Raw genomic sequence first — 13,333 nt, forward strand, 5'->3', positions numbered from 1 at the left:
CGAAGAACTGCAGAATATTCTACCCAATAGCTGTAAAATGAATGTGCTTAAAGAGCCTATTGTTTAACTTTCTCCAAAAGACATCATGTCGGAGGCCATCTTAACAGAACAAAACGTTGAAATAACTTGTTACATATTATCAGAAGATAATGGGGCAAAACTAAAAATGAATAGCAAGGGAAAAATATACAAATACTCCTAAATCAACTAATATATACTTGAGAAATCAGTAGATAACTGGAGAAATTAGAGGGGAATCTGAAGTTTCCTCGAATCAAATGAAAATGGTAGTGTTGGCATGTAGTCTAGGCTCCACGCCATAGTTACCTGGCAACACATGTATGCCTGACTCACTGGCTGCTTGCCCCCTCCTCTCTCTTATTCCTCTTGCTCTGTTGCTCTTGCTCCGAGTCCTTACCTTCTCTCTCTCCATTCCCCTCCCCTTTCTCTCTCCATATGCTCATGGCTGGCCTCTAGTCCTCCTCCTCTTCCTCCTCCTCCTCTTCCTCCTCCTCCTCTTCCTCCTCCTCCTCCTCCTCCTCCTCCTCCTCCTCCTTCCTCCTCCTCCTCCTCCTCCTCCTCCTCCTCCTCCTTCCTCCTCCTCCTCCTCCTCCTCCTCTCTTCTTCTCTCTCTCTCTTTTTTGTCAACTCCCTTTCCATAAACTCTATTCTACACTATACTGTCACCTGGCTGTTACCTCAGAGGGGGAAGGGATGCTCAGCATAGGCCCACAGAGGCACTTCCTTCCCCAACACCTGACTGCACATCCACCAAACATTTTCCTTCTCTTTTATGTTCTATAAAACACAACAGGTAGAACTGTGAGACAAAAGGAAGGCAGTTTAAAGAAGGAAGTTTGTAGCCATGAATGCCTAAACTTATAAAAATTAAACCTATTTCGATTAAATAAGTCCATAGTGTATTATTAGGTCTTATAAAAGGAAGAATAATTCAATGAAAATACAAAGTAAAAAATGATAAAGATCAGAGCTGACTCTAATGGAACGGGAATAAAAAATAATACAGAGAACTGATGTAGAGTTGGTTCTTTAAAAATAAATAAATAAACAAACAAACAAATAGAAAATCCCTTGACAAACTAACTTAAAGAAAGAGAAGATAAAAAGCAAATAAAATTAGGCATGATAAATTATAACAGAAATTACAGCAGATAACATTTGTCCCAAACAATAGATAGGAGATATTTTGAAAAATTCTTATTTAATAAATCTGAAAAGCTTAAAATAAATGGATACATTTTTCAGATACATTTGACATACCAAAGTTGAACCAAGAGAATATCAAAAAAGCCCAAGAATATCTCTAACAGCCAATACTATTGGAGCAATAAGGAGTGTCCCTTTAAAGAAAAGCTCAAGACTGGATTGGATATATTTTCTGCTAAATTCTACCAGAAACTTAGAGAAAAGTTAACACTAAGAAGGATATGGTGTCTGTCTTAATTAGGGTTTTACTGCTGTGAAGAGACACCATGACCAAGGCAACTCTTAAAAGGACAACATTTAATTGGGGCTGCCTTACACATTCAGAGGTTAAGTCCATTATTATCAAGGTGGGGGGTGGGGGGAACATGGCAGTGTCCAAAGCAGGTGTGGTACAGGAAGAACTGAACTGAGAGTTGACTTCCAAGCAGCGAGAAGGAGGGTCTTATAGCCCACACCCACAGGGCCACACCTACTCCAACAGGGCCACACCTTTTAATAGGCCCTGGGCCAAGCATATGTAAACTATCACTGTATCTATGGTGGTTTGAATGAGAATGGCCCCCAAAGGCTCATAGATTTGAATGCTGCGTTACTAGGGAATGGCACTATTTCAAAGGATTAAGAGGTGAGTACTTATCAGAATAGCTATGGCCATATTAGAGGAAATGTGTCACTGGGAGTGTGTTTTAAGGTTTCCAAAGCTCAAGAGGGACCCAGTGACTTTTTCTCCCTGCTGCCTGTGGATCCAGATGTAGAACTCTCAGTTACTTCTCCAACCATATCTGCCTGCATGGCACCGTGTTCCTGGCCATTATGATAATGAACTGAACCTCTGAAATTGTAAGCAAGCCCCAATTAAATGTTCTCTTTTATAAGACTTGCTGTGATCATATTGACTAACAATAGTACAGTGACTAAGACAGTGCCGGACTCCTGTAATCATAGAGGCAAAAGCAGGAAGATTATGAGTTTGAGATTAGAGTAGGCTATATAGCAAATTCAAGCCACATCCTGTCTCAAAAGCCATGGACTTATACGATATATATGATATGTATGTGTGTGTTTATAGTCTATAGTGTTTATAGGCCCTTGTCTGATACATATAGTACCACAAAATAGAAGATATAATAGGAAGAGGAGGATAAGGAGGAGAAAGAAGAAGTAGAGAAAGAGAGGAGAAAAAGAAATAATACACCCCCTCCTTAATCAATAATCATCAGAGTATTCCATAAAGTAAGAAAGGGGGGATACTGTCAAACTCATGCTACAAAGCCAGATCACCATGGTGATAAAACGGGGCTACACGATGCATGCAGACGCAGACATATGCATGTGTATATACACAGAGAGAGAAAAAAAATAGGAGGTATGAGATTTATGTGCTCTGTGGATTCTAAAGTGGTTTTCTATGTGAATTGAAAGATAAGCACTATTGATATACATTAAAACGTTTACTGCATTTTGTCTACTGTATTTTTATCGTTAAGAGATGGACAGTTCCTGAATCGTTAGAAGCTTGAGAGTAGAATCAGACAAGCCTTGGTTTGAATCCCGTTTGTACCATAGTTAGATACCTAACTGATCCAAACTGAGTTCCTCATCTGAGGAAAGAAATGTGTCTTTAAAAACAAAATGCAGCAGGGGTGGTGGTGACACAGGCCTTTAATCCTAGCATGTGGGAGGCAGAGGCAGGTGGATCTGTGTGAATTCAAGGCCAGCCTGGTCTACAAAGCAAATTCCAGGACAGCCAAAGCTACACAGAGAAACCCTGTCACAAAAAGCAGCAGCAGCAGCAGCAGCAGCAGCAGCAACAACAACAACAACAAAACGAAAGACAGACAGAAGGAAGGGAAGGAAGGAAGGGAAGGAGGGAGGGAAGGAGGGGGAGGGAGGGAGGGAGGAGGGAGGAAAGAAGATGCTCAGAGTAGGGTTCCTCACATGCTAAATACTAGTGCCATAGCTGTTGGGATCAGAGATGTTGAAAGAAGACATAATTATATGTTTGCATATTGCATCTTTGAGGCTAATTGCTCATAGAGTTTTGGAAACCTTATCATTAAATACTCTAAAAATAGTTGGTATGTCTGAGACTTCTCTCATGAAATACATTGTGTTATTTATTGCCCAAATCCACCAGGAGTTCAGAGACTGAAGAAAGCAAGCTCTTTTATAAACACTCATTGGTTAACTCAAAAATTTAGAATGGCCAAAAAGTGGATGAAATGTTTCATGTCTCAATATCTCCAGATAATAGTATCCTCCATTTTCACTTTCTCATACTAAAGGCAATGGATCTGCTCTTAGCAAAAACTACAGAGGCTTTCTTAAATTATTTTTATTGAAAATAAAATACTTTTATTTTAAATTAATACTTAACGACTTCATGTGCCTCAAGAAAGTAGAAACAATGTATTTCATGACCCAGTTCAATTACTTAAAATGCAAGCCCTAGAAGAGACCATGCATTCACACACATATACACAAAGGATCATAAGAGTCTGTTATAAATCTACTACAAAAAAAAAAAAAAAAGAACCAATTTCTTTCATCTCATATCAGAAAATTTTCTAGCTGAGTAAAATATCCCTTGCCAAAAACAATTAAGACAAGTTGGAAAGGCTGATGTTTACAAATCGTTTAAGCAGCTTTCAAGATATCTTATTTTCAAATTGATTCTCTGCTTTTAAACAGATGGATTTATGTTCGTGATATTTCAATATCACCTTTAATTAAAAAACACTGTTAACAGGTGACATTTTACATCATCTTAAGTAGTATTTACTATTCCAGCAACTTGTTCTAATTAGTGTGATTCTTCTGATTTTATTAAGGAAAGAAAGAGGAAAAGGACTCTCAAATAATATAAAAGGCAGACTCGTGATATATTAATTTATAATGCACGCACAGTAGGTTGAAAAACGGGGTGCCTATGGATCTCGTGCTGGGCCTGGCTGGGTCCCAGAAACTATCAGCCATGCCAGGTGTCCAGGAATTTACAATGATTCCTAGCTTTGACTTTAGACAGGCTACTGAACTCTTGTGGACCCTGCCCCTGTGTTCTGCAGCAAAAGGCGAGCCTTGGCCCCTTTCCTTTTATGTAAAAGCTCTTTTAAGGCAGCTGCTCTGGCCCGGTGGGACAGGCAGCTGGAGTCCTCTCTGTTCCCAGCAGGGGCGCTCTTCAAGGGTTGTGCCCCAGCTCCTTCAGCGGCTGGAAGGCTGACTGGCTTTTGTTTGGTTTTTCTTTCCTTTTTTTTTTTTTTTTCACTTCCATCCCCCTACCCCAAACATTTCTCTGAAAAAATGGAAATCTTTTCAGTTGTTTTACATAGTTAACCTTTCAGGAGGGTCTACAAAAAATTTAAAAGAAATATCCTTCCATTATTTTTTTTCCCCCGGGGGCGGGCACTACTTTTCACCTTTAGAATATAAAAAGGTTGAACTGTAAATTCTTTTATGAGAAAACTTAAAGAGCATTTATGTTTTATATATCTATATCTATTATACATCTATATCATATAGATAGATAGATATAGATATCTATATATTTGCACGGACACGGGGGGGGGGATGGGAGGGAGAGAAAGTATGAAGGAACTAAAGGAACCCACAAAGGCCAATTAAATTGTTTGTATCACACTTAAAACAGCAGCAGCAGCCGTACGGTAGAGTTCACATGTGCATTTTACATGTGTAGCATGGGCCAGATGATGTCATCCAATTTTAAAAGCTGCATAGATGTGACCTATTTACCAACTGTGGGTATCTATCTTCCCTCAGTTCTATTGGGCACTGTCATTACCCTGTATATGAGTCACTTGCCCGGAGCACTATTGTGAGACAACTAGCTGAAGATCAGTTTTATGAAAATGATTGAATCTGTAAAAATATGATTTTAGGTACATCATGTATTTCCATGGAAATAATGATTTAAAGAATGCTTTTCTAGTATCTGCCACAGGGTCAATGTATAAGACGCAAATGAAACTGGGCCATACGAAGGATGTTCTAGTAACCCATAGCTGGAGTCATACTGTAAGGATGGTTGTAGGGATGGTAAATTCTGATACTGTGGAATGATTCTTGAGGTTAGCTCGGGGCAGCTTCCTGGCTGAACTGTCTGAAGTGCCTTTTTGTCTTTTGGGTCTCTTCTTTCATGGTTCCTCCTGCCTATATCTTTGTCAACTTATCCCTAAATGTAGTCATTCTCTGACAATTGTGTCGATTGAGGAAGGCTTAGAATAGTCAGGAAAGTTTATTTCATGATTAAGGAAAATACTTGACAATGGGAAAACTCTTCCCCTTTCACAGGGGGAAAATTAGCCAATCAGTAGTTTAAATATGCCTGCCATATACCTTCCAGGTACCTGGACCTGTAGAAGGCATCTGGCACATGACAAAAATACGAGGTCCGTCTCTGCCCTGGGACTTATAACTAAGTTATGGACAAAACCACCCCGGGGAAATTATAACAGGTAGTTCAGAAGCTAGTCAAGAAATGCTGATGAAAAGGCATAGGCCCAAAGTACCAACAGGGTGGTGGGTTAGTGATACGTTCTCACAGCTGCTCACAGGATGAGATCGAAGTAGGGATCAACTGATTATCACCGCATTAGCGGATAAAAATAAAGCCAACGAAAAATTAAAACCGTGACATTCCAGTGACTCCAGAGAGACAACGGAGAGAACTGCGGGACGGAGTCATTGTCTCTTCTGCTAGCTTTAAGCTTTCAATGGGATTCTTTTTCTTTTAAAATGGAATTGTTTTAAATACCTCTTCAGACTAAACTTACATGGGCATTTGAACATGGAGGAAAAGAAATAAAAGCCTTTGGGGTTAAAACGTGAATATGAAATATATTAAATAAAAATTCCTTTATGAAAGGCTTCTAAAGTTGTCTAACATTTCTTAAATCAATCTGTAGCACATAATCAGTAAAACCATATCATTTAAACAGAAAGATCATAACTTAGAACCTCACCCTTGGGCAGCTGTATCCTATTATGGGCTGTAACTTAGCACATGAGTTTCAGAAGTTGTTAAAATTGAGTTCGAGCTAACAAATCTCAACTCTTAAATAAAATAAAATAAAATAATAAAAATCTGTGGTGAGATGAGGCAGCAGCCTATGAAGAGGTCCCACGGGAGAAGTGTCTATCACATTTTATTTTGTCCTGTTAAATGTATTTATATATGAGGAAAAGGGTATTAGGACAGATATGGCCTTTAAGTGACTGAGAAGTTACTCCCCTCTTTAAAAGACTTTGAAATATTTTCTCCTTGGACTGTCTTTCAATATTTAAACTGTCAAATGAGCATTTGCTGATAAAAGATAAAGAGAACATCTTTTATACTGCTGATAGCTGAGCTGAAGCTTGCATTTTATCGCATGAATTCAAATAAACGTCATCGTATTCTGTTACAAATAAAATAAAATTGGCATTTGAACAGGCTTCCATAAAACGTGCATTTCTAGTTTAAATACTAGAAGTATCAACATTTACTCCATTGCAATTAAGATGGGATCATTGTTCTGAGCTGAAATGGTGTTCTTTCCAGGGCTGTTTATATGGCGGAATACACTGCAGCATATGTAGGAATTTTACATTTCTTACATCCACCCCTCTCTGTGAAATGTGAAAACTATAAATGTATCATCAAATTTATAGATTTCAAGTAACGACACTAAAGAGAATGGGGTGGAAAAATATTTGACTTGAGAGAATTTTTGTTCTCCCAGGCTATATACCGCCAGATTCATGATTACTAAGATGTTTTTAATAGCCTTGTAGTCTGGTCTGAGTTTTCCAAAGAGTAGAAATGAGCTCTTTGAAGTTAAGTATTCACCTATCAGATATATATAAAACCTTCCATGCAGAGAAATGTTTTTCAAATAAAAAAAAAGTTAATGCACCTCAAATATGTGAGAAATTTGCATCTCACTGAGCAACATTTAGCGAAGACTCCATCTTACTTTTTCATCAGACAGTGTGGAAAAAAAATACCAATGAAATCTAACATATAACTTTATAAAGCCAACCTGTCACCCACTAACTCATGTAGCTGAAATGACAATCAAGACAGTTTTAAAGCTATCTCTTGGATAAAGTTGTTTTGATTTGGTTTTCAGTGAGTGCAAGTAACTTCTTTCCAGAGATATATTTACCATTCGCTAACCTTACAATCTTGCCTGGGTTGACGAATGGTTTCCTACAGTTCTTCCTAATGTAGGTATCAGTACACACACCTCCAGCAGATAGCCTCTAGGTTTTGTCCCAAGACACATAAAGCCATAAACTTCTGCTTAGTTTAAGGTCATCCCTAACTCCTGTACCTGTGTGTTAGCAAGATTCAACCTGCTTCTTCTCAGCTCCCATTCAATCCGTGAACCTTGTATATGGCCTTTGGCCAAGTGGCTTCTCCTCCTCTAGAAATGTCCCCACTTCTCCATTTCTGTTATACTTTGTTCAGATACTTATTAGGCTCCCCCACCTCCCAGAAATGCTCAATTTTCTCTCCTCTCTGCTCTCTCTTACAGGCCTGATAATAGGGTAACTGGCAGGTCTAAGAGGCAGTGTCGTGTAGTGAGTGACTAAAGGTAAGGAGTTGGAAGATAGTTTTTGTATCTAGCCTCCAAGCCCTACTACAGTGGACCTAGTATGGACATGTATACAATGAGGATTTATCATCCTATTTTCTATAAAATGAATGAAGTAGCATTCTGCAGATTAGGTAGTCAACTATCTTATCCTTTTATGATGTGAAACATTAGTGCCTGGGTTAGGATCTGCTGTACACCCATCTAGAAATCATGCAGTAGTTTCTTTTGAGAAAACCAAGGAATGGTCAAACAGTCGCGAACCAATGGCAAGTTCATGCTCGACAGAAGGACAGGGGCTGCTCTTAAGACAGCCCATCCTTGCTTGTGACTCACGACCTATGGAATGAAACTGGATGGCAGAGAGCTCAGACTGGAAGGAAGCATGGGCATAGGCCACAATCTCTCTGCAAACAGATTCTGTCCGGCCGCGTGGAGCTATCCAGTGCTGCCTGTGGCAGAGATGCTCCTGTTGGAGATCAGCTTCATGCCAGCCTTCAGAAGCAAACTTCATATGGGGAGCCCACCTTATCTCAAACTTCCTTCATTTGAATGTCCGCTAGGGAGTAAAGGAAAAATGCTGTGGGGTTCCTTTCCTTTTAAAAAGAGAAAACACCACCTTTAAAAACACACAGTTATCATAGAAGAACAGCTTATCTAAACTGTAACAGACCGAACATATTGTAAAATGCCGTCTGAGGGCTGAGCCATGCACTCGACATTATATCCTTAAGCAAATGTAACTGTTCCCACATGGCTCTGCCCCAGACCAGAAAACTCTTCAGAGTGCTTTCCCTAATCAACTTGAAGAGAAAATTTCCCCGCTGCTGCTTGTTTGTAAGCAAATCAAAAGCTAACCGAGGGTGATGAATGGCTCAGGAGGCCAATTTTTGCTCTCTGTACTGTGTGTCCACAGAGTAAAGGAAAGACCACTTTGCATTCACAGAAGAGATGTTTAGAAACAGTGAGGCCGTTTCTTTGTAATACTCCTTTGTTCACTCGAGTTGCGTTTTATAATTTCTCTAAGTCCCTTTTCATCTTCCAGGGAAGCAAGGAAGCAATTCTTTTTATGTGTTCCTCCTGGCAGAGACTAGATGGGTGGCGGCAGGGGAGGAGCCTGGAGTGAGTGAGCCAGGAGGACAGGAAGAAGACTTTTAAGAACTGCCATTAAGGCTGGTGGCAGCTTTTTAGGTGGCCAGCAGGAGCGTGGTGGCAGTAATTTAAAGTTGTGCCAAACTAATAAAGTCCACGAGCCAGACTGACATGTGTAGCCCCCACAGTTGCCCGGATGTGGCTTGCTCCTCAAACAGACGTCTGATGTCCTGACATCAGAAAGGAAACCCATTTCTACTCTTCCGCCAAGATCGGTTGAGACATTTGTCATTTAGCTTACATCATTTGGTCACTTTGTTTCCAGCTTAGCGAAGCCGGAAAGGAGAGGACCTAACATTCTCATATTCACAACTCACTGAGCTGAGCAGCTGCAGAGCGAGCAGTTCATTCCAGAGTTAAGTCCGCAATGACAGATGCTAATGTTGGGAATTTTGTTGTTGTTAATGAATGAAATATGTAAAATGCGACGCAGTTTTTGCATATGAAAAAAATGCTGTGTGGATTACAAGAGTCTCAGAAGAAAACAACAATAAAATATGGCATTCTTGCAAAAGTTTTGGTGACATTGCCCCTTTTTAGTCTCTCTTCTAAACTTCCAAACTATATGGAATTGGAAGAAATTAGTTCAGCTTAAAAACTGGACCATACAGCCTCAGATGTGAACTTTTCCCTCCATTCCCTTTAACTGCTTCTACTCTCCAAATTCTAGATGTAAGTTCTTACAGTTTATCCAAAGCTTTAGACATGCCAAAGCCTTTTACCCTTCACTAAGAATTGAAGGCATTGAAGGAGAAAGGCATTCTTTCCTTCTCTCTCCCTGAGAGAAACATACCAAGCCAGAATAGACTCCAGGCTAAGATCGAGGATGGAGTGATTTTTATTATTTCTAACATAGCTATTGACAAATGCTTGAAGGCAATATTTTTTTTTTAAATTAAGAAAGAAAGTAATTTTCATTTTATGCCTTAGAGGACAGATTGGTTACAATTTAATTTCTAAGAGGGAAATTTTATAGAATAAAGAGGCCAGACTTTTCTCTCTTTCTCTTTTTTTTTCATCACACATATGAGAAATATAAGCTTCAGGGACATCTGGAAAGGACCATTTTTCACTAATCAGAAAGCAAAATCCAAACCACTGGTACTTTGATGGAGACACACATCACTAGAGTCACAAGGAGGAAAGCTGTAACGTATTGCAGGCTAAAAACATTCCATATGCATTTTCACCTTTTGGGCAGATCCAAAGCACAATTCTATTTCAGAAGCCCTTTGTAATCTGACACCCACTGTAGATAAGATACACTATGAAGATAGTCTGTTTTGCAGCAGCGAGAAATCAAATTGGTTCCAGAAGTGAACTTTCATGACAAATGGTTTAATAGTATTGCTGGAATTGTAAACCTTGACTGAATTATTTCTCATAATCATTTTAGAAAAAAAAAAAGGTTTAAAAATAACTTTGCCGTGCCATGTGGGGTGGGGGCGGGGATGCGGGAAATGAGGCTGAAGTGAGAAGGCATCTCATTTTATTGGCATTATAATTTGTTATTAAAATGTAGGAGCTGGGTGGTTAACGTTAAATTTTGTTCGCTACAAATAATTTCAGATAAAAAAAAAACAATACCTGACTTAATAAGTCTAGTTCTGCTGTGGAAGATTAAGTAGATTAACAACGAGCAGTGCATTTTTTTTATTATCATTTCCAAGTTATTTTTAGTTCTCACTGAGGTCCAGTCAGCTTTGTTTTATTCCAGAAGCATCTGGAAAAGTTCATTAAGACTTGGCAGGTTTTAGACTTTAGAAAAAGGGTCATCTACACAGTATTGTCTTGGCAAAATAGCCCAGAGTCTTGTGGATGTAGGTAAGATGAAATCATTCTCCTGACTGAAGTCGGGAACAATTTAAATACCGCTTAGCCCACAGCACACAACTACAAAGACCTAGCAGAAATCGTAGTTAAATAGGAAGTGACTAGACACTTAGGACTATTTTCTAAAAAGTCAGGAAAAAAAAAAAGGTTGTTTTTTTTTTTCCCCCTTCAGTACTTACGGTCTTTGAAGACCAAAGCCGGGTCTCTGTGAGGCAAGGCTTGGGCAATGATGTGCCTCAGAGATTCCAAGGTTCTGTCCATCTCGGGTCTGCCTGTGCAAGCCTCCTGCACAGTCTCCTCATGCCTGAGTTCTTCCAGCTCTGGACTGAATTTGTGCAGCTCATTGATGCACTGGATTACCAAAGAATCCCTTTTAACATCTGCCAATCAGACATTTCCCAGAATCTAAAGACCCTCAGGGCCCTCCTCTCAGGCTCACTTATCTTTGTTGTATGCTGAGCTAATTAGCCTGAAAGGCTGGCTGACAGGCTGGTTCCCATGGCTTCGTTCTGTTAAACACACCCACCTACAGGCAGGCTGGGGAAACTCACTAATCATGAGAGCAGATCTCTTCTCCAACCAGATTTTGCCTGGATGCTGTGCTGCCTTCCCATTTGGGCTTTTTTTTTAACCTTCCATCTTTAAATGTGCTGTCCCTGGAATCTAGAGTCTAGAGGCATCTTCCTGCAATTTCCTGCAATTTCCTTCCAAGGGGAATGCTTGGGATGGCCATTACTGAATAACCACTACAACCAACAGAATGTAAATTCCCCTTTGAAAAAAAGGTGCTATAAAGATTATGATTGGAGTTAGATCATGCATTATGTCTGAAATCAGAATCCTCCCTGCCATGACAGTCACTTCTGGTGAGCAGCAGCATAGTGGACTATTTTATAGTTTGCCTGACCACACTTGTTTTCCTGTTACCCTCCAAAACAAATGATTCCAAAGATTGACTTTAATTAATCCCGATATCACTCATTCATAATTTATTCTGTTCCACATTTCAGGGTGAGGCCCTGGAGAAATGGCTCAGTGTGTAAGGACTCCTGTAAAAGCAAGAGAACTTAGTTCAAGTCCCCAGCACGTGTGTAAAAGCAAGGCATGGTTGCATGTACACGGCTGCTCGGGCGGGGACGCTGAGACAGGTGGATCTCAGGACCTGCCTACCAGTCAAGTTAGCAGGAGTGGGTAGTTTCACATTCTCTAAAAGATGCTGCTTTAGAAACTAAGGTGGACAGTGACAGAAGCCATCTACCATCATCCTCTGGAATGCCCCTGCATACACCGCAGACACCACCACCACCACCATCACACCACCACCACTGCCGCTGACGCCACAGCAAAAGCAACAGCAGCAACAAGAGTGACAAGAATTTCTAGTGAGGAAGAACAAAAAGCGATACCTTATTCTTTGCTATTTATGCTCTCTACAGCGTCCATAATTCTGTGTAAAATAATATGTTGACAAGAGACAAACGTGTCATGTGATCGCGCATCACACTTCAATACTCTGTGACATCAGAAATAAGCGCCCCAACTTTAATGGCTGTACGCTATTGTTGAGGAGCTGTGAAAGATTTCTTTGCTCCATTTAAAGTCTTTTTGACACAGAACTCCCCACAGATTGTTTTCTCATGTTCCTTCCAATTTTCACATTCCATCATCATGAAATTAATTCTTTAAAGACTGTATAAATAGAATGTCTTTCATGTGATCAATTTTTTTCAGCTAGCTGCAGAAGGGTGGGCTTAATAGAACACAGAAAAGGGAAAAGTAGCAGCGATAGTAAATGTTATTCTAATGACGATTCCCTGGCGAATACCCACAGGAAATACAGGCCACCCAGAGGAAAAATTCAGGATTGTCCCACAGACAAAAGCATTAAACGAAACGATACATAGATCTACATATACTTCATATGTATGCTTGAACCTGAGTGAAGAGACTTACTTTGGGTCACAAAGTACATTATATATGGCCTGTATCAAATTTCGAGCACATGTGGGCACGAGTGCACATGTGGTGTGTATGTGTGTGTTTTGCTGAAGACCAAACCCAGCGACTTGCACAGGCTAGATAATCTATCTTTGAGCAATAGCTTCAGGCCAGAAAAATATGAATGTTACCGTCTGTAGTCCAAGAATTTAAAATTTATTAATTTTTTATTTTGGGGAAAGAAGTTCTTAATTTTAAAAATAATCTGAATGACTGGTGTATGAAAAAAACCTGTTACACAGCAATTAGACACAGGGTATGAATGAAGGTAAGTACTTTGAGAGTCACATAGTATCGGGAACCAAGACAATTAATGCTCTCATTATGGAACCAGGACAAATAATATAGGTTTCCTAAAAGAGTGATACTGATAATAGGAAACAGAAAAGTTAGGAATGATTAATGCCTGGAGTTCAATCAGTGAATGGGCTTTTCCTGTAGATTTAAATTGAATGTAATAATTCTTTAAGACATTTTATTTATTTTATGTGTATTGGTGTTTTGCCTGCATACGTATCTGCACCAGA

At 39.6% G+C, this 13,333-nt stretch overlaps 1 protein-coding gene across 1 annotated transcript in view; it reads right to left on the minus strand.

Moving 5' to 3' along the window:
- Positions 1-11,499, minus strand: part of Lix1 (limb and CNS expressed 1) — a 55,784-nt gene extending 44,285 nt beyond the window's left edge. Inside the window, exon 1 of the mRNA XM_032893143.1 lies at positions 10,988-11,499. Within this exon, the coding sequence (XP_032749034.1) occupies positions 10,988-11,069 (82 nt within the window). The 5' untranslated portion in view covers positions 11,070-11,499. The remainder of the gene's footprint in view (positions 1-10,987) is intronic.
- Between the last annotated feature and the right edge of the window lie 1,834 nt (positions 11,500-13,333).

The sequence above is a fragment of the Rattus rattus genome, chromosome 2 (assembly GCF_011064425.1).
Source record: "Rattus rattus isolate New Zealand chromosome 2, Rrattus_CSIRO_v1, whole genome shotgun sequence".
In the NCBI taxonomy this organism is placed as follows: Eukaryota; Metazoa; Chordata; class Mammalia; order Rodentia; family Muridae; genus Rattus; species Rattus rattus.